At 42.8% G+C, this 27,540-nt stretch overlaps 1 protein-coding gene across 2 annotated transcripts in view; it reads left to right on the forward strand.

Annotated features, from left to right (window-relative positions):
* PRDM10 (PR/SET domain 10) overlaps positions 1-26,414 on the forward strand; it is a 97,880-nt gene extending 71,466 nt beyond the window's left edge. For both annotated transcript variants that reach the window (XM_046016870.1, XM_046016871.1), the window contains 11 exons: positions 2,121-2,468; positions 4,130-4,285; positions 8,537-8,716; positions 9,390-9,500; positions 10,424-10,624; positions 11,366-11,509; positions 11,909-12,079; positions 13,300-13,440; positions 16,135-16,306; positions 20,347-20,450; positions 23,477-26,414. In XM_046016870.1, the coding sequence (XP_045872826.1) occupies positions 2,121-2,468; positions 4,130-4,285; positions 8,537-8,716; positions 9,390-9,500; positions 10,424-10,624; positions 11,366-11,509; positions 11,909-12,079; positions 13,300-13,440; positions 16,135-16,306; positions 20,347-20,450; positions 23,477-23,677 (1,929 nt within the window). In that variant the 3' untranslated portion in view covers positions 23,678-26,414. The remainder of the gene's footprint in view (positions 1-2,120; positions 2,469-4,129; positions 4,286-8,536; positions 8,717-9,389; positions 9,501-10,423; positions 10,625-11,365; positions 11,510-11,908; positions 12,080-13,299; positions 13,441-16,134; positions 16,307-20,346; positions 20,451-23,476) is intronic.
* Positions 26,415-27,540: the final 1,126 nt, after the last annotated feature.

Below are 27,540 nucleotides of genomic sequence, written 5' to 3' on the forward strand. Positions count from 1 at the left end.
GTGAGAGCTCTTCTGTGCAATAAATGTTTGTTCAGATAGAGTAAAAAGATTGGATACCTGTCGAACAGGATGATAAAGCACAAGCAGACTCTGTGGCTGACGTGAGGATGGTCTGCTCCTGCAGATCTCTGCAGGTGCTGTAGAAGGATCTTGAAAGAATTCTTTCTGCTTCTTTTTTTTTTTTTTTAAAAGATTTTATTTATTTATTTGACAGACAGAGATCACAAGTAGGCAGAGAGGCAGGCAGAGAGAGAGAGAGAGAGAAAGGAGGAAGCAGGCTCCGTGCAGAGAAGAGAGCCGGATGCGGGACTTGATCCCAGGACCCTGAGATCATGACCTGAGCCGAAGGCAGAGGCTTAACCCACTGAGCCACCCAGGCGCCCTCTTTCTGCTTCTCATATGAAATGCATTTCATTAATTCTGGAGTTTTTATTGAACACTTCCTATGAGCTAAGCTATATGTGAAGGGATCTAGATACAAAGGAGAATATGATAAAATGCAGTCCTGAAGCAGCCTCCATCCACTGGGGAACACAACAGAATTTCTAAGTATTGCCTCAAGATAAATGAGTAGGTAAAATCTCTCTCCTGGCCCCGTGAGAGAACCCGGAGGAGGAAGTTTTCTGTCATATAGTAACTGTGTTCAGAATTTTCACTAAAGAAAAAAAATGATTATTCTGCTTTTTTCTGAATGATTATTTCCCACTAAATTTAGTTTAGAAGCTGCTTCTTGTTGGGGGTTAGGCATTCATTGTATTTTTTTCATTGCACCAATAACGTATCAAGGTCTCCATTAATGCTACAGTTACTATTTCCTTGGTTACGTAGGCATACCCTTTCACAGATACATTTTTTTGAGGAAATTCCCCTCCTCCCCAGAGCTCTTTAGAGCTTTCCCTCTGGTCTTTTGAGGAACCTATGAGTGAGTCTTCATTATAGTATAGCTAAAATATTGATTCTGTATTCCTGTGTGAAAGATGATTCTGTTGATCTGCTCTCAGTAGAGCATGAGTTGTTTTTCCAGTGGTAGTGATGAATTTGCACTGAATATCCATATTTTCTCACTTGGATTCCCTATAACAAGTGCATGAATTTACAATAAGATGGCTAATCAGCATTAGAAGCGCAATCTGTGACTGCAAAAAAAAAAAAAACAAAAACAAAAACGAAAAACACCAAAAAAAAAAAAAAAAGGGAAAATTGAGTAGTCTAGACAGGGAACAAAAAGATAGTCTTAACTATGTTATCATGGCCTTTTAACCAGGGGAACTAACTAGCTACACCAAGAACTTGCCTTCTGCATTTTCTAAGTAGGAAGTGGTCAAATATACACATTCCATTTATAATGTGTGCTCATATATCTTATCTCATGAATGAACATATTCATATAAACCTGTATCCTTCATTTCTCTTTCAAGTTCTCTTTCTTAAATTGAGATATAATTCATGGACCATAAAATTCACCCTTTTACAAGCGGTGTTTAGAATATTCTCAGTTGTGTAACCATCACCACTATAATTCCAGAACATTTTCATCATTCTCAAAGAAACCTTGTCTCCATTGCCTCCTTCCCCAGCCCCTGGCAAGCACTACTCTTCCGTTTTTTTGTTTTTTTTTTATATCTTTTTTTTTTCCTAAACATTTTAATCAAGCTTTGAATTCTTTTTCTCAAGAACTTCAGCGAGTCACATTTGGCTGACTTGCTCCAACCTCATTCAAGCATGTGTGACTCATCCCACGTCACCTCTTCTAAATCTCCAGTCCTTGCTCTGCTCAACTCTGGAATTTGCTTTATCAAACAGATCTTTTATTGCGAATGCTATTTTGGCTGTGACTGACTTAAATTCTTAAAAAAAAAAAAAAAAAGAACCCAAACAAACCCATACATCCATAAATATAGTAAGACATAGAAAAGGTTTGCTTTTCAGAGGGATCTTCTCTGGGGATGGGTTTAATTTTTACGTCTTCTCCAGAAAAATCTTCTTTCCACCGTGTGTCCTGGAGCTTAATGTCTATGAAAAGTCTGACTGCAGAGACAATCTTCTTTCTCTGTAGGTGTGCAAGCCGCCTGCCCGCTTGCCTTCCTCGCTGAATGATCCCGTTTGTGTGTGTCTTTCAGAATGCAGCTCTTCAGCATCTGTTTATTCGAAAGTCCTTCCGGCCTTTTAAGTGTTTGCAATGTGGGAAGGCCTTCCGGGAAAAGGACAAACTGGACCAACATTTGCGTTTCCACGGGCGGGAGGGGAACTGCCCGCTGACCTGTGATCTCTGTAACAAGGGCTTCATCAGCAGTGCGTCCCTGGAGAGCCACATGAAGCTCCATTCAGACCAGAAGACTTATTCTTGCATTTTTTGCCCAGAATCCTTTGACCGCCTTGATCTGTTGAAGGATCACGTGGCCATTCATATCCATGATGGCTGCTTCACATGCCCAACTTGTAAGAAACGATTCCCAGATTTTATCCAGGTGAGTGTCTATTCCTGAGACCCCCCGTACGCTTTTCTTCTTTGGTAAAAGAAACTTGGATGTTTGGAAAATTGAGACTGCCTACCGCCCGCATTTTCATCCCATCCTTGAAACAACTTTCCGGTTGAGAACGGTATTTCTTCAATCAAGCTACTTTTGATAAGCGAAACATCATCATAACCCTTAATTGTCCAAATCAGACTTTGGCATTGAAACATTTAAGTTGTATTACAAGGAACAAATACCCAGATCTGATTATCATTTTTACAAAGTCTTTCTTAATCTTTGCCAGTGCGCTCTACTCATAAAATATAGAGAGCCTGTAGAAGACATGCTCCCATTTCTTGGCCTGGAAACATTTTCTCTCTACTACTGTGGTATCCTGTCTTGCTTTACTAAGGTCATGCATTTTGGAAGGAAACAGAAAGAGTTGGTATATAATATACTTTTGTATCAAGCACTGACCTCCTTCCCTGGACTATATTCTGGAGCAAAATAGGTGAGGATAAATTCCAGAATATTCGTGATTTCATTTGAACGTCAAGTGATGATCTGCTAGTTCTATGTTAGTCAATGAATACTTAAATATAAATATCTAGTAAAAATATTTTCTCTTTAAAAAAAAAAATTACCTAGACAAAAGGAGCTCATGGTTCTGCAGTATGGGGAGCCTTGGTAATTTTGTCACTCCACAACAATTAGAAAAGTGGCTTATGGCAGAATCTAATGGCAAAAGAGACTCAAAAAACAATGAAGCAAAATGTCTTATAGGAATAGTTTGCTACAACTCACTACTTAGCTGTCATTCACGCCTCTCCTTCACGGGTATTTATGGCTAAGGAAAATCAGAGGTCATATTCCTTTATTTAAATTATCCAAAAGTACGGGGAATAAGTCCTGATTAAAGAGAAATGATACTCGTATTGTGTTGTTCTCATAAAAGGGTAATGTATTTTATATCATCAAATTCATGTCTTTATTCTTCAGAACCTGATTTGTTTATTTATTCCAAGATTTTATTTATTTGTTTGAAAGAGTACACGAGCAAGGGGAGTAGGAGAGGGAAAGGCAGATTCCCCTCTGAGCAGGGATCATGATACAGGGCTCCAGCCTAGGACCCTGGGATCATGATCTGAGCTGAAGGCAGAGGCTTAAGCAACTGAGTCACCCAGACACCCCTTTCAGAACCTGATTTGATGGAAAGATGTAAAAGGACCAATTACTGAAAGGGGCTAAATTGCTTCTATACATGTTGGAGGCAGGAAAGAGTGAGAAAGAATCATTTTTTTTATCTTTCTGTGGATAATTTTTTACCAAGATTTATTTAAATCCAGAGGAATTCTGCTTTTAATCTTAAAAAAGGAGAGAAAGAAAAATGGGTCTCATGTGATCAGGGCTTTAATTGAGCAAGTACTCTTTGTTCCTCTTCTTCAAGTTATATGGGAGGTTAAGATTTATAAGGCTTTCTGGCTAGTTGTTTTGTTTCTTTGTGACAGGCGTGCTGTGAATGATTGAGATCAATTATCAGTCACATCTGATTGGGTTACGCCGCAGGGGCCGATGAAAATCCATGGGAATGCGTTTGGCTCCCTCTAGTGTTCATAAGCCGCCATTTGTCCTTTCCTTGGGTCCTCTGACTGACTCGTGTCTTCAACTGCCAGGTGAAAAAACACGTGCGAAGCTTCCACTCAGAAAAGATCTACCAGTGTACAGAGTGCGACAAGGCGTTCTGCCGGCCTGACAAACTGCGCCTGCACATGCTCCGACATTCGGACCGCAAAGATTTCCTGTGTTCCACGTGCGGGAAGCAATTTAAGGTACAGAAGCAGCCAACGGCCTAATGTTCGCAAGGTCACCGAAATTTCGCGGGGCTAAGGATAGGTGCCTGGTCATTCTATCAGTTAATCACCTCCTTACAAAGAGCTGAACTTGGGATGCATTCTGCGTCTCACGTTTGACTGGTTATTATAATAAAATGAGAGGGAAAGCTCACCTTAATGTCCCCAAATAATTAATATAATTGCTAAATAGAGTGATAACCCATCTCCTTAAAAGAATCCAAATGTACAATAAGTGGAACTACATTGCTGTTGAATTCCCAAGAGAACAATACGTTTAGTTACCAAATCGAGAGATTTTTACTAAAAATCTGAGGGACCTATTACGTATCAGAGCCTGGCGATCGAGCCCTGAAAGTCTCAGAACTGTCATCTAAGGAAGGCAGGAGATCTGTGGGATGCCGAACGGCTTGGGCAACTTTGGGGAAGGGTCATGACTCCAGAATTAAAAGAAGACATCATAAGTATTGGTTCCCTGCCTAGACTTTAGAAGAAGCAAGGGGCAAACCCACAGGAGACTCAGGGATAAGAGTTAAACAAGGAAATAGGGAAAGTAGTAAAATATACTTCATTGGGAAATCAGATGGCTCACATTGAATAGAGAAACACTAGTGAGTGTGATTATAGATCATGCTGTCATAGAAACTGGAAAAGAATCAGAAACGGATGCAGAAGGGAGAAACTAATTTTATTTTTTTAAGATTTTATTTATTTATTTGACAGAGAGAAATCACAAGTAGGCAGAGAGATAGGCAGAGAGAGAGAGGAGGAAGCAGGCTCCCCACTGAGCAGAGAGCCTGATATGGGGCTTGATCCTAGGACCCTGAGATCATGACCCGAGCCGAAGGCAGAGGCTTTACCCACTGAGCAACTGAGGTGCCCCTCTTTTTCGTTTGTTTCTTAATTAAAAAACACCACCACCAATCTATCTAAAAGGATCCCTGTCTTATGATGTTAACAGATTGTTCATCCATCCATCCTACCATTTGATATTTGATATTTTTTTATTCTCTCTTTTGTGCCTGATCTCATTTTAGCACCAGGCATGTGAAAAACCTTGCTCCTTTCACTTTCTCTTTCACTCTCACCGGATGTACTAGGATAGGGTTCAAACAGAAACGCATCTAGTTATATAACTAGAGTTATGCAGCAAGAGAGTTTCTTATAGGAATAAGGACATCATAGAAGAAGATAGAGAAGCAAGGATTTGGCAGGAGAGGTTGGAGGATTGGTGAGAAGTCACTAATGCACCCTTCTGCAGCCCTAGTCTGGGCGCACAATGGGCACTTTCCCTGGGAATCTGGGGACCCAGGCACCTTCAGCACGCTCATGAAAGAGAGCCGGTGCTGGCCACGGAGGAATCTTCCTGCCTGTGGCGGTGGACAGGGAGTTGCCCGCGGTGCCTGCTCTCAGCAGTAGGAGCCAGTGAGGGTGAGCGGGGCCATCCGAGCAACTCATCTCCAGCTCCTGGAGCATCCTGGCCCCTGCTTCCCTCCCGTCTTCCAGTCTGGTGTGAGCTTGTCTCCTCGAGAAGACTGAGAACCATGCTAGGAAGGGGATCCGTGTCAATACAGTTAGTTCTCCTTAGCCGAATTGACACAGTATAAAAGCACAACCTATCTACAATTCATTTTTCAGACTATAATGAGTTATTTTTCTAGAGAACAAATTGGATGTCATGTGCCTTCAGAAAAACCCTTTAATTTTAATAGCCTCTTAGATAGATTTCAAAGTGCTTATCCCTTAGAAGTCACCCCAAGGGGCACCTGGCTGTTTCAGTCAGTAGAGCATGCAACTCTTGCTCTTGGGTCACCCGACATTGGGCATAAAGGCTTACTTAAAAAAAAAAAAAAAAGCCACCACAAGATCTGGCTTCCATAATAGAATATATAGAGAGAGTTGTTAACTCACTGTGTTGTACACCTGGAACTGATATAATATTGTGTGTCACCCAAACTCTAGTTAAAAACAGGACCTCCCAGTTACCTGTGCAGTGCTTCCCTCCCCTTTATACTCTGCTCTGCTCAACTATGGGGTTTACTGCAGTGTGGCATGCCGTCTGACTCTCCTGGGGGCTTTGCATCTGTTCTCCTTCTCAACCCACTGCTTGAAATACACTTTCAGACTCTCTCATCCTTCCACCTGGCTGATGTCACTTCATACAGAGGCATTTCTTGATGCCCCCCTCCCCGGATTAAGTGCTTCTCCTCTGTATTCCCATAGAACCCTTAACTTGTGAGCCTGTTGTACTTCTACTGAATTGTAATTGTCCTACTACAAGCTCCAAAAGGTAGGACCTCTTGACTTTCAGGTGCTCTCACTTTAAAGAGGAAATCTGACATGTGCATTGAAAATTGTTACTGCTCCTGGGGGGCCTGGCTGGCGCAGTCGGAAGGACAATTGACTCTTGATCTCAGGGTCATGAGCTCGAGACCCAGGTTGGGTGTAGAAATTACTTAAGTAAATAAAACTTCAAAGAAAATTATTTCTGCTATGTAATAGAGGAAAAAAAAAATGCCATGAGAAGGAGTTGATCTGATTTGGGGTGTAGGTGACACTTGAATTCCCTGAAGGGTGGGGAAGAGTGAGCCTGCTAGAGAAAGGGACGGGAGGAGGACAGGGAGAGGGTAAAGACACTCCAGGGGCATTTTACAGCTGGGCTGAACTAAGGCCCAGGGAATGGGCGTGGAGAAGAGGGCCCATATTCAAGACAAACATCTGAGGGAGAATTGGTAGGACTTTGTGTCTGGATGCCAGGCTGATGGGTGGACAGAGAGAAATTGGGCTTTGCAGCTTGGGAGGCTAGATCCAGCAGCAGATTTGGGCAGGAGGAGAGAGTGGGGCATAATGGATTGGTTTTAGGGCCGTTAGGATGGAAAATGCTGAGAAATGGCCTTCAGCGAATGTGTATGCAGAGCTGGGTATAGGAGGAGGAGGCGGCTTTCAGGCTTATGTAATGATCAGTTACAATAAGTGGGTCCTTTAAAGAGAATGGGTGGGGGGAGATTAGTGAAGACCAGTGCTGGGGAAAAAGTAGAAATGTAACAGAAGTCTGAGGTGTTGAGCTTTATCTAAAGACACTCAGAAATACTGTTATTTAGGACAGGGTTTGTAATCCAGACTTCGCTGCAGAGTAGGAGACCATGAAATTCTCTGATGGGCTTCCTGGGAACAAGGTGGGTGTGGGAGGAGAGAGTGGTCGTGTTCTGTCCATGGCAGCAGCAGAAGGAGGGAAGTGAGGGATCCTAGCGTTGAACTCTGAACTTCGAATGGTTCCCAGTACTCGGTGGGCACTCGGGAAATACTTGTCAGATGAACGTGCTGAAAAAAGGCAGCGGTTAAATAAAAGTCCTTATACCAAATTGTGGGGAGAACTGTTCTGGGGGAAAGGCTCAGAATCTTTATCAGGCCCATAAGAGTTTAATCATGTCCAAGAGAAGAAAGAAATGCTGAAGAAGGGAGCTGGCATGTTTCTGAATTTTTTCCCCCTTGGGATAGGCTCTGCCTGATTTTCTCTCTATGGACTCGTATAAACATGTAGCACTAGATTAGGTCATCAGACTAAGACCTGTGACCTAGACCGTATGCTCCATCCATAGTAGGCAGTGTGATTGTTTACATGGACTTCTAAATCCATAAGATGAGAAATACTTAAATTTATGTGGGATTTGGAAGAGCATCATAATGTTTGTTAAAATGTGTGGGAACTGAGCATACACATGGCTTTGTAAATACAGTATTACCTATCGTTTATTATCAATTTATCTTGTAATTTTTTTTTTTTTTCTTGAAGATCTTGTTTGATGGGAGCAGCAGGCAGAGGCAGAGGGAGAAGCAGGCTTCCCACTGAGCAGGGAGCCCGATGCGGGGCTTGATCCCCAGGGCCTTGGGGTCATGACCTGAGCCTAAGGCAGATGCTTAACCGACTGAAGCACCCAGGCGCCCCTGTCTTGTAATTCTTAATATCAAGTTTATTCCATTATCCTTTGATCTTCTCCATAATACACATAATTTCTTCCTTCCCAAAAGGCAAGGCTCAGTGGAACACACTTATTTGCTAGCAGACAGAGTTTTGCCATGTCCTTGTCTGTTCTAGCACCCTAGCAACTTGGATGCCTCTTGGTAGGCTGTGCTTACTGGTAACTTGTATCGTTTTTTAATCCCTTCAATTAAAAATTTTCTGCCCTCGCTCCCCCATCCCCTGCCTTTTCAAACATTCTCTCTAACTAGAGGAAAGACAAGCTACGGGAACATATGCAGAGAATGCACAACCCTGAGAGGGAGGCCAAGAAAGCTGACCGCATCAGCCGCTCCAAGACGTTCAAGCCTCGCATCACGTCCACGGACTACGACAGCTTCACGTTCAAGTGCCGTCTGTGTATGATGGGCTTCCGGAGACGAGGCATGCTGGTCAGTGCCAAGCGGCTCCCAGACCCACCCGCTTCTGTTTATGGTGATGGCTTCTGTGCAGGATTTTGTGCGAAATTCTCAGTGGGTTTTGTCAGGGGCTAGGGGAAAAGCCAGAAGCACGTGACGCCCAATTTGGAGTTCTTCCCAGTCTCCCTTTGCCCTCCTGTGGCACAGCTCATTTCTCCTGACCTCTTGGGACGAGTCTTTCTCTATCACTTCTTATTACGAGTTTTCTTTTGCTTTACCCTGCTCAGTCTCTGCTCTTCTATTTCATTTCCTTCTCTCTTGTGTTCCTGAACATCCTTTCTGGTGGGGTTTGTCCTTCTCCCCAGTGGCTCCCTTAATGCCTCCCCTTTCCAGATGCGAAAGAGCAGTAGTAGGAAACTGCCCTTCAAAGCAGGGTATGTGCACCGGGTTTGTGCTATCCCCTTTCCCATCATGGAATCCACAGTGACCCTTCAGTGATTTGCTGAATGACTGGTAACTCCTGCTAACCGTGACTGTTAAGGCTTCGTGTCAGATGGGCCTGGAAATGCTGGATCTGGCCACATGCCTTATTGTTTTGGGGCATGGCTTCAGAGGATTCCATCTTCTAGCAGTCAAGACCAGAGCATTTGGTTCGCTTCTCTTTGTAATGGGTTCTCTTTTTCTCATTTGCTTTTTTCCCCTTTAGGTAAATCACTTATCAAAGAGGCACCCAGACATGAAGATAGAGGAGGTGCCGGAGCTAACCCTTCCCATCATAAAGCCCAACCGCGACTACTTTTGTCAGTATTGTGATAAGGTAAAAGGAAGCTATCCACGCTGGAATGCGTCTCCGGGAGCCCTTTGTCTGCATGTACAAATATACTGGGATCTTACAGTTACTCTTAACAGATGGTCCCGTGGCTCTCAGTAGTTTTCCATTCAGATGAGCAAGGGCTACGAGTGCAGTCTCATTTTAAGCCAAATTTTTTTTCCTAAGCATTAGTTGACTTTGTGTTTAACATTTTTCCTTCTCTCTGTGGTTTTGTTTTAAAAAGTAGAGGCTTACCAAGGGCTTAGTATATAAATTCATTTTAAATTCCTAGGCTCCAAAGCGAAATTATTTATCATTCTACTTGTAAAATATATACAGTGGGTTTAGGATTTCTAGAAGATTGAGTAGGATGTGGACAAGTTTTGCAATGGAAGACTGTACTATTTCATCCTTACTTTTGTGCAGTTACAAAAAAACCAAATATACACCTATTGTTTCATTGTAATATTGTTTCCTTACACGATGTAGTTGTGTTAGCTTAAAACTGGGAAACGTTTTAAAGCATAGATTTACCATTGGAGCTACTAGTCACTTATAGACTTGCCATTTTGGAAGATTCTTTGGCATCTAGTAAACATATGAGAGCTTTTGTAGAAAGGCTAAGTGGGATGATCTGGGCTTCGAAACAATTCTTTTTCTGTGACTTTGTATCTACCTCTTAAACTTCAGGGTAAGGGGTATTTTTTATTGTGACTATCTTAGATGTATAAATTCTAGAGAGATGCCTAGTCTATCTACATTATGTTCTTATTTTATATATCCTTCAGTATAGCTGTTCATGTATTTTATTTTGGGCTACCTGAATACCTTTTCTCATTTCTCCTAACAATGGAATTGTTAGAGAGTGTGCTTTAAAGTAAGAATGTGGAACCGTATGCTGCTTTCGTGACAAAGCATTGAATTTGCAGGTTTACAAAAGTGCCAGCAAGCGAAAAGCCCATATTCTGAAGAACCATCCAGGGGCTGAGCTCCCACCGAGCATTCGCAAACTCCGTCCAGCTGGCCCAGGAGAGCCAGACCCCATGCTGAGCACCCACACCCAGCTCACGGGCACAATAGCCACCCCTCCTGTCTGCTGCCCTCACTGCTCCAAACAGTACAGCAGCAAGGTATGGGAAGGGCTTTGAATGCATCTGAATCAAGGTCATTATTGAAGGAATCTCCTAAGAGAAGGTGGCAGTTGGCTTCTTCTGGATTGATGGGGGCTGTCAGAGGTGTTTTCCTAGTTCAGATGGCTAAGGAGCTACTTCCCGAGAATAGGAACTGTAAATCCAGAATGGGAAGAGGATATGTGGAATTTCCCCAGAGTTAGCGTATCTCATACATAACCTGAGCATTCAGTTGGCTTCCTTTTCCCTCAGTCTGCTGAAGGTTTCGTGTTAGAGTAGTTTATGCTCCTGCTTTATGAGCTCAGGTTTACTTCTGTAGGAACTTCTACAGGTTTACTTCTTCTATAGGTTTACTTCTATAGGCTTACTGCTAGGAACTTCCTACTTCTGTAGGAACTATGTAAGAACTTACATGATAGATCTTGAAAAGGGGTTCATTCTTGGTTGTGGGGGGCGGGGAGCTTGTGACTGGTTGCTGCAGGTACTGGGGGGATGAGGGGTTACCATGAGTGAGGTGTGCTGCCCTTGCCTGATGGTGTGGGTCCCATGGGTGTTCAGTTTCTTCTCCTCCTCTTCTTTTTCTCTTGCAAACCCTGTGCTGCTTTGGGAGGAGCACCATACCTTCTTTCTTTCAAGGCAAATCCGGAAAGACTTTAGGACTCTTGGCAGGGTATGGGTTTGAGAAAAAATGGCAAGTAACTAACTCTAATAATGCTTTTTGGTTTTGTCGTAATCTTCCAGACCAAGATGGTACAGCACATTCGAAAGAAGCATCCAGAGTATGCCCAGCTCCCTAACACCTTACAGCCACCACTGACAACAGCTGTGATCAGTGCTACCCCAGCTGTGTTAACCACAGACAGTGCTACCGGGGAGACCGTGGTGGTAAGTGTGTGGTTGGTCAGGGCACCTCATCCCCTTCGGCACCCGTCACGGCTTCCGATGCCAAAGCCATGTCTTACTTGCTCTGTAATCGCCTGCAAAGGTAGCCCAGTATCCCTCAGTTTTCTGCCCAGGGCATTATGCTTACGGCTGGTCTCCTGGTTGGTGCTTTCCAAAACTCTCCGTAGAAGGGGCAGCAAGAAATGTTAGTGCTGCTCCTGTGGTGGGAGACTGTCAGAACCTCTCTGGTAGCTCCACTGGGGCTGACACAGACAGGCAGATGCAGATACATGGGTAATCTTCCAGTATCTTCTCACCTTCGCATTTCTCCTGCCCGAGCTCAGGGCTAATTTGTACAAGCAGTCGTGTCACCAGCTAGTGTGTTTTTTGTGACTTTTCTAGACAACAGACCTTCTAACCCAAGCCATGACAGAGCTGTCCCAGACCTTAACCACAGATTACCGAACGTCACAGGGGGACTACCAGAGAATTCAGTACATTCCTGTGTCTCAGTCGACATCCGGTCTTCAGCAGCCTCAGCACATACAGCTTCAAGTGGTTCAAGTGGCTCCGGTAACATGTTTCTCTTCACCTTCACCAATGTCATATGGCCACTAGCCAATATGGCGGGGCTGGGGCGGGCGGTGGTCAACAAAAGCATCCAGTTCTCAGACCTAGAGCTGGATTCCACGTCACGTGCGTTGCGTCTAAGGTCTGAGTCTAAGGCTTTTGTTGTAAAGCTCTCCTGCCCTCCAGGCTGTACAGGGCTGTGGAATTAGCGGTGTAAGAGATTTCTCTCAAGAGCAGCCTAGCGGTTTCGGGCTGCCATGTATCCTGTCCTCCTGTGCTACCGGGAACAGTCCCCCATGATCTTTCAGAGCCTCTTCTGAGTCTTTGAGTTCCAAAGTTGACTACTTGGTGGGGAACCAGTTTGGTACGTTCCGACTTGGGCATCGAAAGGGAGGTTGTAAAGAATGATCTTCAGTTTTGAGTATCAGCACGTGATTAGTACAGAGGTGTAATTCCGTTCTTTCTACCAGATAATTGGTAGCTCATTCTCACTGATGAGGGAGCTAAAAGAAGAAATCCTCCCAGAACTATTGTTTCATTTAATTACGCTGAGGAAGTGTCTTCAAGGCACAAATGATCAAACCTGTTGCTTTGAACTAATTTGGTCTGAAAATTTTGGATGAATACCAGAGCAGGAAAGGAGGAGTTGCTCCTGTCATTGACTGTCTTTCTCTTCTTTTTCCTATGGGATATTTCTTAACTTCAGGCTTTGGAGGAACCTATGAATCCCTGGGATTGCCTGTGAAGTGTGATGTATATGTTCATTATTCTGGAAAAAGGGACTATACTTTAGCCAGATTTTCAGAGATGTCTGGGGTACCTAAAAAGGGATGGGGACCACTCTTCTAGTGGGTCAGTAGCTGAAAGCAAATTCTCTTGTCAAGGGTATGGCATTAAATTAAATGAAACTTAAGGGAAAAGGACTTTCGATTCCTGAGAGAACTTCTCATTCATCTTACGATGAGGAGCTGTATTTCCCTTTCTGCCCTTTTCTTTCAGAATTAAATAGCATTAGTGGCTTACGTGTTTTAAGTGTAACTTTTAAAAACACTCGTCTTTGCTAACACTAACCAGTGTGGCTTAGGTGTGGGCTCTCTGGGAGCGAAGCCCCGGATGTGAAGTTCATCTGCTCTCCTGCTGGGGTATTGGGGCAGCTGAAGGTTTTCTCTGGAAGGATTTCCCTTCCCCTTAATCAGTATGCTTTTGGTCTTCCTGCCCCCCAGGCCACTTCCCCACACCAGTCTCAGCAGTCCACTGTGGACGTTGGCCAGCTCCACGACCCTCAGACCTACACCCAGCATGCCATCCAGGTGCAACACATCCAGGTCACGGAGCCCACTCCCTCCACCCCCTCATCATCCCAGGTACGTCCTCCGACTGTTCGCCGAGGGCAGTATGGTCCTGGGGATCCGGGAACATTCGTATGAGTGAAGAGACATCATCTTCAGACCTAGGTACCTTGGCTATTGAAATGATACCGTTTATTTTTGGGCCTTCATTAAAGGTCCTGCCTTTGCCTCTGGGTTTTATATTGGCATTATGGGCACACTTGCATTAAGTGATGAGCTTCCCCTGAGCAGAAGGAGCCCTGTCCTTTCAAGGGACAGCCTTGGCCTTTGCTTCCTGTTCTAAGTGGTTCTCTGATAGGATGCAGTTGCTAAGTTGTTCCTTGAATTTTGGAACCGTGACTTTGTGGTGTATTATTGTGTTTGTATGATAGAGACAGCATTGCTACATCCATTCAAATAATATTTCTTACAACCTTACCCTTCGCATGAAACGTTTCTAGGTCTTGCCCTCCAAGCTTGGAGTCTAGTACGGGTATGACGTATATACAGAAGCAAACAGGATGTGAAGCGAAGGTATTTGAACCAGAAAGGACACATGTAGGCCCACTTCTGGTATTCACAGGTTCCAGAACAAGAGGACAAACGAAAGCCTGCATGCTGTGTGTCGAGGCAGTTTAAAGTTTCAAATCAAGCTAACAAACTGTTAAATAAAATATGTTCTTTGCAACTACATGGATGGAGCTAGAGACTATTATGCTAAGTGAAATAAGTCTGTCAGAGAAAGACAGATACCGTATGATTTCACTCATATCTGTAATTTAAGCATCAAAACACATGAGCAAAGGGAAAAAAAAGAGAGGGGGGCAACCCAAGAAAGAGACTCTCTTTTTTAAAGATTTTATTTATTTATTTGAGAGAGAGAGAGAGAGAGAGCAAGCATGAGCAGGTTAAAGGGCAGAAGGAGAGGGAGAAGCAGACTCCCCACTGAGGAGGGAGCCCAACAGGGGGCTCGATCTCACCACCCTGAGATCACAACCTGAACCGAAATCAAGAGTCTTAACTGACTGAGCCACCCAGGAGACCCAACTAACTAGAATTTAAAGAAAAACTTTTAAAAAAGGTATGTTCTGCCTTCTTACTTGATACGTATATTTTCATAATAACAAAATTGAAAAATATATGCTAAGTAACAGTTGATACTAAGTAACATGGTTAGTGCCGATTGGAAATTACTTGCCTTCCTGCCAAATGTATGGGCGGTGCTGGCAGCTGCCAGGCTGGGGCGGGAAGGAGAGAGAGAAGGATTTCTCCCTCCCTTGCTGGCTCTGTGCCCTTCATGCTGCTGTGGAAATCCATAGGATAAACATGCACTTTCTCTGCCTTCCTGTTTACTGGGGGACATTGGGGATGGGAGGCTCTGCTGCTTGCCATCTGATGGCCGCTCTTCTCCTTCTAATGTGAGGTTCAGCAGCTGTGAGGTTTCTGGCACTTTTTCTCGTCCCAGACAGTCACCTCTGTCAACAAGGGGCACTTCTTTCCCACCACCACAGGTATCACACTTTTAAGTTTCTCAAAGGAACCCTCTCAGAAGGTGGTGGCTCAGGGACAGCGTTCCCCAAGACTGCTCTCCATTTCTTCTCACCCAGCCTGCATCCTGTACCTCACAGGGTCTTCTGTGTACCCATGTGGACACCCCAACCCACGTGTCTCAGCTACTTCCACATCCCTGCAAAGGTGATCCCACAGCTACCCCCTTGGTCCCCTGTGGCCAAATACCCTTAGAGGAGCCCACATCCAAGAGAGAGGACCCCTGCAAGATGACAGGCCCAGGCAAGAGACTTGTGCAGGCCCTGAAAGTGGGTGCAGGGCCATTTCCACAGGGAATGGGGGACTCTGGTTCCCAAGTGTCACCTAGAAGGGGACACATATTCCAGGACCATGGTCTAAGGATGGGTCTTGCCTGGGTCTGAGGATGATGTGGCTATATAGATAAGTTCTGGGCTTTCAGAAGAAGGAAAGATTACGTTTAGCAGGGAATCAAGGAGGTTTCTGTGGAAGTGGTGTCTGAGTTAGGTCCGGAAGGAAGGGTATGATTTTGACATGGTAGTTGGGCAAGGCATTGGGATCTGAATACGCTCTCATTGTGAGTAAAGGCGCAGAGGTGGGAAACTGGTACGTTTATGGAAAACTGTTTAGTTTACTAACAGGAAATGATGTTTGGGAGAGACGTTGGGAAGGTCGTTTGGAGCTGGAATCTGGAGACCTTGCAGGACAAACTATGGAGCTTGGGCTCTATCCTGTGGACAGGAATAAGCCTCTCTCTGGATGTCTGCCTCCACACCTGTGTTTATCTCCACTAAGTGGGTGGGATTTCCCAGTGTACTCAGTGGAAATGATGATTTCTGGGCTCTGCTTCAGTTTGTGTTACAGATTCGCTCTGTGACATAGGCAAACTCTTTAGCTCCTCAATTTTTAAAAATCTTAATGTAATTAAGATAATTAGACATTCATTCATTTATCTTTCTAATGAGCTTAGTGAAATTAATTTTTTGGATATTCTTGTAGATAATCCTTGGAAAATGAATTGGGTTTTGATAGTTATGATTCCTTTTCATTAATCCTCTTCTTATTTAAAATATTATTATTTTAGCAACCACACTTTCAGTGTTATCATTCATGCTAGCCAGATTTACTTCCTTCAGTTATTTGTGAGTCTTAACTATATTGGAAGTGATTCATTTTCTACTTGTGCCTTGTCTTTCCCTCTAGGTAGCTGGGCAGCCCTTGAGCCCTGCCTCCCAGCAATCCCAGCAAGGGCTCAGCCCCTCCCATATCCAAGGCGGTGCCTCCACGCCCGGCCAGGCTCTCCAGCAGCAGCAGCAGGGTTCCTCTGTACAACACACCTACCTGCCCAACACTTGGAATTCCTTCCGTGGCTACTGTAAGTCAGCTAGGGATGGGGGTCTAGCTCATGGGTGGGAAATCTACAGTCAAGGGTCATAATTTTATCAGCTTTATAATAAATTTTCTGGGTTAAAGTATCATTAGCCATTTTCTACATTCTGTGGTGCATATCCTTGAACAAGTTTCATGACCAAATGCAAGGCAGCGTTCTGATCTCAGAGAACAACCCATTTCAGAGCCATCAGGAGTACTGCCGGAGAAGGTGTAGGCAGAGGGACTCGATAGTAGAATAGATGAATCTGGGGTACACGGATGGTGGTGAGTCATCTCTTCCATCAACGTTTGTTGAATAGAATCTTTGTATAAGTGGATGTGCTAGACCCTGGATATACAAAAAATTAACATTGACATTCCCGTCAGTAACACCACACAGTAGTAATGTTAGCCAGCTTTCACTAAGCTCTCACTAGGTGCTAGGAATGGTTCTAAACCATGTATATACTACATTCAGTATTCACAACAATCTGTAAATACAGTTGTTATTTGCACTTTACAGATAGGGAAACTCAGACACAAAGTAATTTGGCCAAGGAACCCAGCTAGAGGCTTGGAACTCCAAACCACCACACAGTGTTGCCTCTCCTTATAAGATAGTCTTTCACTCAAAGAGATCATTATCCAGTAGAGAGAGAGAGAGATGAGTGGATGGCTTTCAAAACCCTGAGATTAGTGCTACAGAAGCAGCACTAATGGATCCACAGAATGGATGATGAAGGTCCTAGTAGTTAACAGTTTTGGTGGGAATGGCAGCCTTGGATATGAGCTGGAAGGCACGAGATCTTTATGATGAAGATCTAGAACAGAGGAATAGCTAGATGTTGATAGTAGCAACTAGGAGCAGTAGGGGCTGAGAAGTTGGGAAGGCCAGTGCTGGCCTTCCTCCTACTATTGATTTCTTTCTTTGAGTCTGTCTCCATTGACCTTGATCTTTGGCTGTGTTAAGTGGATTTGGTATGGAATCAGGCTCAAACTCTACCTCCTTGTTATTTTTACAATCTGTTCTCTTAAATTTTGGTCGTCACAATGCGGGCTGAGTCTTGTTTCTAGTTGGGGAAAGACTCCTACTCATGGTAACTACCAGGAGAACCCTGGTAAGTAGACATTTATACTAAGTTTAATTCCTGTGAAAGAAAGGTGAAATGATTGCCATGGGAATAATAGAAAACCTGGAGAAAAGATTCTGGAATTGAAGTTGTTTATTAGGGGAAACATTAAAAATACACAAAAATAGAATAGTATAATGAATGCCTTTGTGCCCATTATCTAACTTCAGTTACCAACTCAGGGCCAATCCTGTCTCATCTGTACTCCCATCATTCTCTTCTAATCCCCCAACTGTATAATAATCTGTATTATTTCATCCATAAATATTTTTAAAAAGATTTTATTTATTTATTTATTTATGTAGAGTGCTCTCAACCAGATTCCTTACCAAGCATGGAGCCTGATGCAGGGCTCGATCTGACAACCCTGAGATCATGACCGGAGCCAAAACCAAGAGTCTCATGTTCAACTGACTGACCCACCTAGGTGCCCACATAAATATTTTTTACAGTGCAACTCCAGTACAGTTATCAAACCTAAAAATACATGACAGTAATTCTTTAATAACCATCAAATATCCACTGTTCGTATTTCTGTGATTGTCTCATAAATTTTTTTTAAAGATTTTATTTATTTATTTGACAGAGACAGAGAGCACAAGCAGGGGAGGGGGAGAGGAAGAGGGAGACAGAGATCACAAGTAGGCAGAGAGAGAGGAAGGGAAGCAGGCTCCCTGCCGAGCAGAGAGCCTGATGTGGGGCTCAATCCCAGGACCCTGGGATCATGACCTGAGCCGAAGGCAGAGGCTTTAACCCACTGAGCCACCCAGGCGCCCTCACCACCAGTGTTATTAAAGCAAATTAAAAACAAAGCTCACCCTACCATCCAGCTGGTCTTTATATAATATTTTATATATATAATATATATGGTCTTTATATAATATTTCCTTCTAAAAGGAACCAGAGCTTCTGGCTTCTGTCTGATTCCAAAGCTGGTGTAGGAAACATTACAGGATGAGCCTACGTCATAAGATGAGCTGGGATCATACCAGCATGCAAGCTGCTGTAAGAGACAAGGGGTCATGTAGAAGAGACACAGAGGCCAATGTGAAGATGCTTCCATTGGCCAACGACAGGATAATCTGAGCATCAGTAAGGGTAACGACCACAACGGCCTGAAATAGATTTACTATGATGCCATTCATGATACTACAGTGATAGTAAGACACACACACATACTGTCATTGGTCACCTTGGATAATATTAGGAAAGAACTCATTATTTCGAAAACTGGTAAATAAAAGAGATGAACTGGGTATTTAAAGCATTTATCCTGCCCTTCTGTGCAAAATGTACCTCAGAGTAATCTATTAGTCAAGGTAAAGATTTTTTCTTTTTTTTTTAAATTTATTTGACAGACAGAGATCACAAGCAGGCAGAGAGAGGAGGAAGCAGGCTCCCCGCTGAGCTGAGAGCCCGACACGGAGCTTGATCCCAGGACCTTGGGATCATGACCCGAGCTGAAGGCAGAGGTTTAAACCACTGAGCCACCCAGGCACCCCAAGATTTTTTCTTTATAGGAGTTTTCTGGGGGCACCTGGCTGGCCCAGTTGGTGGAGTGCATGACTCTTGATCTTGGGGTTGTGAGTTTTGAGCCCCATGTTGGGTGTAGAGATCACGTAAAAATAAAATCTAAAAAAAAAAAAAAAGAAGAAGTTTTCTAAATGATAAGTGAAGAATGATAGAATCAGACTACGACAGCTCTGCAATCCGTAACGAAGCAGAGGAGTAGAGGGAGAAGGCAGACGCCGAACGTCATGTGCCTCCCGCAGAAGTCCACACCACCAGCCAGAAGTATCTTGGAGGGGGAAAAAAAAATGAACCTAAATTTGGTCAAGTCTCCAGGCTACAGGAAAGAAAAGGGATAAAAGAAAGCATCTTAAATGATAATATAGGGATGACAACAGCAAAAACCAAAACATGAGAAATTCTACAGAACAAATGACCCAGTTTCTTCAATACATAAACTGCAATTTAAAAGAGAGAGTATATAGTAAATAAATAAATAAATGTGTCAATAGGATCTAATTAACTTTCATTAATCACTAACAAATATCACTATATTCCTAAAAAAGTAATAAAAGAGAGAGAATACATATAAAAAACAAAAACAAACCCTCAAGGGCTGTCTGGTCAGTGGAGCATGTGACTCTTGATCTCGGGGTCATGGGTTTGAGCCCCATATTGGATGTAAAGATTACTTAAAAAAATAAAATCTTAAAAAAAAAATCCCTCAAAAGACATAACTAATTGTAATGCATGAGCCTTATTTAGAACTCAATTTGAAAAAACCAACCATTAAAAAAAAATTTAAGAGGGGAGCCTGGGTGGATCAGTCAGTTAAGTGACTGCCTTTCGCTCAGGTCATGATCCCAGGTCCTGGGATTGAGCCCTGCATCGGGCTCCCTGCTTAGCAGGGAGCCTGCTTCCCTTCCTCTCTCTCTGCCTACTTGTGATCTCTGTCTGTCTAGTAAATAAATAAAATCTTTAAAAAAAAAATAACACTGGTGGTGAAATAAAAATTCAAGTTAGATTACATTGTGATTAGTAGGCAATAGTGGGTACATTGTCAGTGATTCAAATCCCAAATTAAAGGATAAAAATATTGAGCTAATAGGTAAACCTTTGTAACTTATTCCAAGGTTTTAAAAAAATTATTAAATATTTGTCTTATGGATATTCAGAAGTCATGTTCAGGGGAGATGCATTGATTGTTTCTGATATTTGCTAACTCTGGGCTAACTTCCTATGATCATTCTCATCAGAGTATGGGGAAGTCATATCATAAGACTAACGGCAAGCAAATCTATGGAAAATGTCTCAAAGAGGGATGTGGTCCCTTGCTAGGTATTTGTTTCTACAACTTGTATTAAAATCTGAAACCACTGAAGTATGGATATTTCCTGTTTTTCAGCATCGGAGATTCAAATGATGACACTTCCCCCTGGTCAGTTCGTGATTACAGACAGTGGTGTGGCCACTCCTGTCACCACTGGCCAAGTAAAGGCGGTTACGCCGGTAAGTGACCTGCTCCGGAGGACTTTCCTGTCTGTTATACTATACCAGTCTCCACAAATCCCCATTTCCTACTCCTCAGCTCTCCTTACCTGAGTTAGAAGTACCTCCTCTGTACTCCCTTATTATAGTGTATATTAATCACTGGTTTCCGGTCTGTCTTTTCCCAGCAGACGGTGAATTCCTTGAAAGCTGGGTCTTGGTCTTTACCTCTTGATTCTCAGTGCCTTGCCCAGGAGGCTGGCGTATAGCAAATGGTCAATAAATACCTATGCAATTAATGACTGTAATGAACCTCCTAGATCCATACGTGTACAGAGTCGTAGTTGATCACCCTTTTTACGTGCTTTGTGGGAAGTATTCATGACTATTGGTCCTCAGCTGGGTTGGGAGAGAATAGTAGAATGAATCTGTTATGGAGCTCTTTTAAGCTATTTTAAATAGTCAGCATAGTCCCCCCCCCCCCCACCTTGGGGGAAAAACATTGGCATGAATTATCTTGTTCTATTTAGATTAGGCAGGTCAGTGTTGATTGTATCTGCTACCTGTGTTTTTATCTTCACTGGTTTGTGCTGGCCTGCCTCTAAGTAATTAGAAAATAGTATGTAAATTTAATTAAGAAACATACTCATAAGTGGCTAGGGATATTGGGATGTTCCCAGGGGAAGACTCTTTCCCAAGATGTCTCAAAGAGCAGCAGGGTAGTCTGGTGGCCCCCAAACCTGATTTTTTGCGTCACCTGGGTGGCTTTGCCTCCGGTCATGATCCCATGGTCCTGGGATCAAGTCCCACATCGGGGTCCTTGCTCAGCAGGGAGCCTGTTTCTCCCTCTGCCTACTGCTCCCCCTGTTGTGCTCACGCTCTCTCTTTCTGACAAATAAATAAATTAAAAAAACAAAACAAAAAAACCTGATTTTTTTTCTGCAAAGCATACTGAGAGCTTACCCATTTCTTAGCACACAAACTCACATTAACTAGACTTAGGAGAGATGTGTAAATCCAGAGTAACACTATTGTCTGTGAAAACAATGACTAATGTGAAATGGAAGAGTCTCATAGGCATAATCAGTGAAATTTTTACTCCCTGTGGGACCCATTGATTCTTTACCTTTTTTGGGCCAGGAACTCATTTGAAAACCTGATTATAGGGGCGCCTGGGTGGCTCAGTGGGTTAAAGCCTCTGCCTTCAGCTCAGGTCATGATCTCAGGATCCTGGGATCAAGCCCCGAGTCCGGCTCTCTGCTCAGCAGGGAGCCTGCTTCTCCTGCCTCCTTGGCCTGCCTCTCTGCTTACTTGTGGTCTCTGTCAAATAAATAAATAAAAAATCTTTAAAAAAAAAAAACACAAAACCTGATTATAGCCAAGGATGTTTCCCTCCTCCTGCCATAACACACACACACACACACACACACACACACACACACACATTTAATGTACATTTTCCAGGGTTCATAGAATCGCTCAAGCCTACCTGTGCACCACCTAGTAGTCCATGGACCCCAGGCTGAGAACCTGGCCTCCTCCTGCTTGAGAAAGACCCACATGGGAAACTAAATCATAATCAGAGATTGGTGAGTGTGGACTCTGAGCGCGTGGCCCTAGATAAATCAAATGGGTATTTGTCTCTGACTTTTTTTTCTGGACAGTGCTTGAAAAGGCCACCGCCTGGGTTTTCCTCCGTGACTTCTTTTTTCTTAGCCTATATAGCAGACCGATCACCCTGCCAAGGGACACATTCTTGCTTTAAAAACATTAATTTAAGGAAATAGCTCCACGTCTGTGAAGTTTTCATGATCGGAGGAAAAATAATGATGATGCATGTTTTCATAAAGCTAAATTGATTCAGGGTAAGGGACTTTGTTCTAAGATTGTGTTCTTCTTATACTTTTGAGTGTTAAAATTTCTCTGATTTGATAGTAGCATCTTAAAAATGACTTTTCTTGGCAAAATAAAATTTTGGAATACTTATTATTACTTTTAATTTGCTGGTCTGTGAAATTCTGAAGTCTAGGAACCACTGATCTTGACTCCCTGTCTTGGGAGCCATTCTGCCTCTTTTTTTTTTTTTTTTAAAGATTTTATTTATTTATTTGAGTGAGAGAGAGCATGAGAGGGAGAGGGTCAGAGGTAGAGGCAGACTCCCGGCTGAGCAGGGACCCTGATGGGGGACTCGATCCCAGGGTTCCAGGATCAGGACTCGAGCTAAAGGCAATTGGTTAACCATGCAGGTGCCCCGCCATTCTGTCTCTTTAAGGAAACTTTAAATATCTCTTCTGTGGGGATGCCTGGGTGGCTCAGTTGGTTGGGCGTCTGCCTTTGGCTCGGGTCATGGTCCCCGCATCTTGGGATCGAGTCCCACATCGGGCTCCTTGCTTGGCGGGGATCCTGTTTCACTTTCTGCCTGTGTTCACTCTCTCTCTCTTTCTGACTAATAAATAAATAAAATCTTAAAAAAAAAAATCTCTTCTGTGATCTCTTTTGTATTACTCTTAAATCGTAATAGACAGCAATCTTTATGAATATCTAAATTCTTTTTTTTTTTAATTTTTATTTATCTATTTGACAGACAGATCACAAGTAGGCAGAGGCAGGCAGAGAGAGAGGAGGAAGCAGGCTCCCCGCCAAGCAGAAAGCCAGGTGCAGGGCTTGATCCCAGGACCCTGAGATCATGACCTGAGCCAAAGACAGAGACTTTAACCCACTGAGCCACCCAAGTGCCCCTGAATATCTAAATTCTTAAGAGCGGTACAATAGCCCACGTTTCTTTTGCCACATAGGTCATGATTGTGATGCAAATTTCTGTACCTGGAGCTCTTCACTGTATCATTTGGTAGAACACCTAAGGCGGTCCCTTAAAATACCTTCTCAGTCTATTAACTCTGATTCATTCCCTCCAAAGTACTCACATAGGCGCCTATTTTGGTGTTACCTTGTAACATTTCCTTTCATATTCCTTCTTTTTCTCTCCACCTAGAACCTCCCCCACTCCTTCAAGATTTCACATTTCTAAAGATCTTTTTTTATTCTAGGGTCATTATGTGTTATCAGAAAGTCAACCAGAATTGGAGGAAAAGCAAGCTTCTGCTCTCTCGGCGGGCGTCCAGGTTCAGCCAGCTACACACAGTGACTTGGACCCCCAGACCACCAGCCAGCAGCAGTCCACACAGTATATCATTACAACCACCACCAACGGGAATGGGAGCAGTGAAGTGCATATCACTAAACCTTAACGTCTACCCTTGAGCTTGAATCCAGCAGTCACATCATGTCTTTTCTCATCCATAAGTCTGAAAACTTCCCCAACACTTGGAACTCTTTTTTTTTAAGATTTATCATTCGCACAAGAATTTGGAAACCGTAGTTTTGACACTCTACACACACTGGGGCTCCTTTTATCAAGGTCATCTTTACCAAATTGACTCTTCAAACCCAGGAGCTTCTGTCATGGAATGGAGATCTTTCAGGGGGAAGTGGATTTCAAGGTGGAGAAACTTCGCCTTACTCTTGAGTTGGTTTTTTAACACATTGATAGGCCTTACTTTTCCTTTGTGGAAACATTAAGTGGTGTATCACATTAGTACCAAAGGTGGAGAAAGGATGTGCCAAGTCCATGGCCACTGGACTTCTTCATTCCAAGCCATGGCGCTGAAGGAGAGGGCATTTTATTCAGTCAGAACTACTTCATCTTCTGAGTTTGCATTTTCAGTAATTTAACAAGGGAAGCCTATTGAATATGAAAATAAAGATGATGAAACAGAGGTTTGACAGTGATGTTCTGAAGGAAAAACCGTCGTCTAGATTTTTCTTATTGCTAATTTAAAACAACCACAACAACAACTTGCCTCTTTGGGAAAACTGTTGTTGGGCTACTATTGGTAGTGCTTTGCACAGGCGCCGGCCTTCAGCCACTGAGGCAAGAACCTCCTGTTCTGGTAGGTCTTACCTTATTACTCCACCACGGTAGACACCCCGTAGGAGAAAAGGTTTGTTTGATGTCAGCGGAATTTAAACTCCCACATTAAAGCTTTGCCTCCCATTCTCTGGTTGTGGTGTATTAAGAAGGAGGTGTTTGAGATCTCGGTACCAGGAAAAATTACTAAGATAATTACATATCGATAAAGTGAAAAGCACCAAAACCTTGTCCTGCCTTGCAGGATCCATTTACCGTTCATTGGTACAGGATTAATTCCTTGTTCTTATCAGGTGTACATCCGACTCTCACATCATTCAGTGTATTTTAGTACTTCTCATGCTGTCTTAAAATGAACATTCTTTAAGTTGGGGTGGAAAGGTGGCCCTCATTTTTTTTTTTAACACTTTTAACTTAGACATATTGTAACTCACCTGGACCTTTTGGAAAGATGACCAACTTCACACTTAGGGGAAAAATAAGAATGTGGGGACCATTTATATATCAAGGTAATTATAAGGGATATGAAAGAAATCCAATCTTTATGCTTTTTATACTGTCACTTGGGAGGAAAAAAATCTGCCTCAGCGATAGCTTTTCTTATATGTGTTCCTGTTTGCTGTCTTGTTGGCTATGAATTCAATGGGGAAAATACTTCCCTCCTTTTTACTATGCGTTCCAATTGTACACATAAAACATTGAAGAAATCGGTATGTATTTTAACAATTTTTTGTGACATACTAACACATTTTTAGAGCAATTATCCTGTGATGGAACTTATTACTCCTGAACAGAGAGACCTAATTTCAATTTCAAATGAAGTTAGCTAATCTGTTTTATTTACATTTCTGGGTAAAAACTGGTTCTATAAACTAAGAAAGTATAGTAGCTTCTTTATGGTAAAGACACCTTTTGGAAAAAGAAACGATTCTGTCGAAATAACTTTACTAATATGTAGATTTTGCACTTTATTTTTGAGACCTCATTTACTTAGTTATCCCTGAAAATCTGGGCACTAAGGGAGCTTGAGAAAGTTACTTGGTAAATGTGTAGAAACTAAGGATGGACTCTTATCTTTGGTAACAAAGATGTAATGTTGATGTTTTCCATAGAAAATATTGACCCTGAGTCACAAAACAGCGCCTCTGGGTTCCATAGTCCTGCAGTATAATAACTGTAAATATCCCAGTGTCCAGTCTAGAAAGACTTGCTAGGTGAAGAGTATTAGACTTTGCTAAAGGTCCAGTTTAATTTTTATACCTTAAATCTGGCCCTATTGGGTCCTTTTTAATTTGAACGAGCAAGGTACTTCCCCTTCCCTCAGGAATAACTTATTGATTACAAGAGAAAACTATCACTGAACGGAATGTTCATTTTATGCCAGTTATTTCAAGTTGTAAAATACACAGAAGAAAATAGTTTGGAAGGACTCTGTTTCTTTCTCATCTAAGTTTTTTCTTTTTCTCTTTTTGTACTTATGTGGAATAAACAAAAGATCTAAAACCAATTTGTATATTATCAACCAGAGATGCAGGCGGCCGTCAAGCCAAACAACACTTCTCTAAGATCAGGTATTCTGCACGTCCATTCCAAGTTAATAGATTTTTCAAAAGGACTTGGATTTGAAGAGGTGGTGGATTATAAGCCATCCGAAGACCAATACGAAAAAAAAAAGTATGTAGCCAGTGTTTACATTGTGGCCTCTCTTAGGACATACTGGCACTCTAAACGTCAATCAGTCCAGTGTGAAAGTTTTGGCGTCGGTTACATACAGATTTTACATTTTTATTGTTTGATTTGTGCTCACATAAATAGACATTTCATCATGTAAAATTCCTATTATTCTGGAAAAACCTATTGCTTTGATCTTCTTGAATTGTTTTCTGATTTGGAATTATCCTTTCAAAAACCCTCAAGATATCTAGGGCTAAAAAGCACTTCATGAGATGCTAAGGTTGACCCACAGGTTGAAAATATTGACCCTGTCCTGTTATTTAAATGTGAACATTTAATGTACATTCAGTGAGTTATAGTGTTAATAGTCTTGTGCTACTCAGCAGGTGTAAAAATTAATAAATATTTTTTTTTAATAAACATCTTCCTTGTTCGTATGTGTGAAGCTACAAGAACTACTGGGATTGTTAATTTAAGAAAAAAGATTTTTATTTATTTTAGAGAGATAGAGAACGTGCCTGAGTGAGCTGGGAAGGGGAAGGGGCAGCTGGCTCGGGTCTGAGCCAGGAGGCCTAGTGCAGCTCTATCTCAGAGCCCTGAGATCTGACCTGACCCGAAATCGAGAGTTATCTCTCAACTAACTTTGTTCATTACAATTTATAATGTTTTGACTCACTCTTCGGTTGATGCTGGTCTGGTCAGAGACATAATGTAAGGGAACTCAGGGATGACAACTATGGAATGGTGTTCCCCTGTCCTTCTAGTTGGTGTTTTCTAATTGAAGAACCTCCGGATGGTCTAACAGGTAGGAACTGAGGGCTGGTGGGCACTGTTTTCCAACAAGGGAGGAACATTAGTTTGACCTATCAGCTTCCCCGACACATTTCCATCCAATCGAGAGACCTGAGGACGGTCTCTGCACGACCTGGTGGGAGAAGCTGTGGATTAAGTAGTCTGAAGCTGTTCTAAATAAGACCCAGAGAATAAGAAAGGGACCTAGATTCTTTTTTTTTTTCCTTAAAGATTTTATTTATTTATTTAAGAGAGAGATTGAGAGAGAGCACGAGAGGAGGGAGGGTCAGAGGGAGCATCAGACTATGAGAGGAGCAGGGAGCCCCATGCGGCACTTAATCCCAGGACTCAGGGGCGCGACCTGAGCGGAAGACAGATGCTTAACCGACTGAGACACCCAGGATGCCCGGGGCCTAGATTCTTTTTATTTATTTATTTATTTGATAGAGATCACAAGTAGGCAGAGAGGCAGGCAGAGGAGAGGAGAAAGCAAGCTCCCTGCTGCAAGTTCCCTGTTGAGCAGCCCAATGCGGGGCTCGATCCCAAGACCCTGAGGTCATGACCTGAGCTGAAGGCAGAGGCTTAATCCACTGAGCCACCCAGGTGCCCCCTAGGGCCTAGATTCTTAACAGAGGTATGTTATCGAGTTTAATTTTAAATGTATTTCTTCGACGTGTTTATACTTTCTTTCCGAAGGTCATGGGCCCAGGGACAGGA

This window comes from Meles meles, chromosome 8, assembly GCF_922984935.1.
Source record: "Meles meles chromosome 8, mMelMel3.1 paternal haplotype, whole genome shotgun sequence".
Taxonomy (NCBI): Eukaryota; Metazoa; Chordata; class Mammalia; order Carnivora; family Mustelidae; genus Meles; species Meles meles.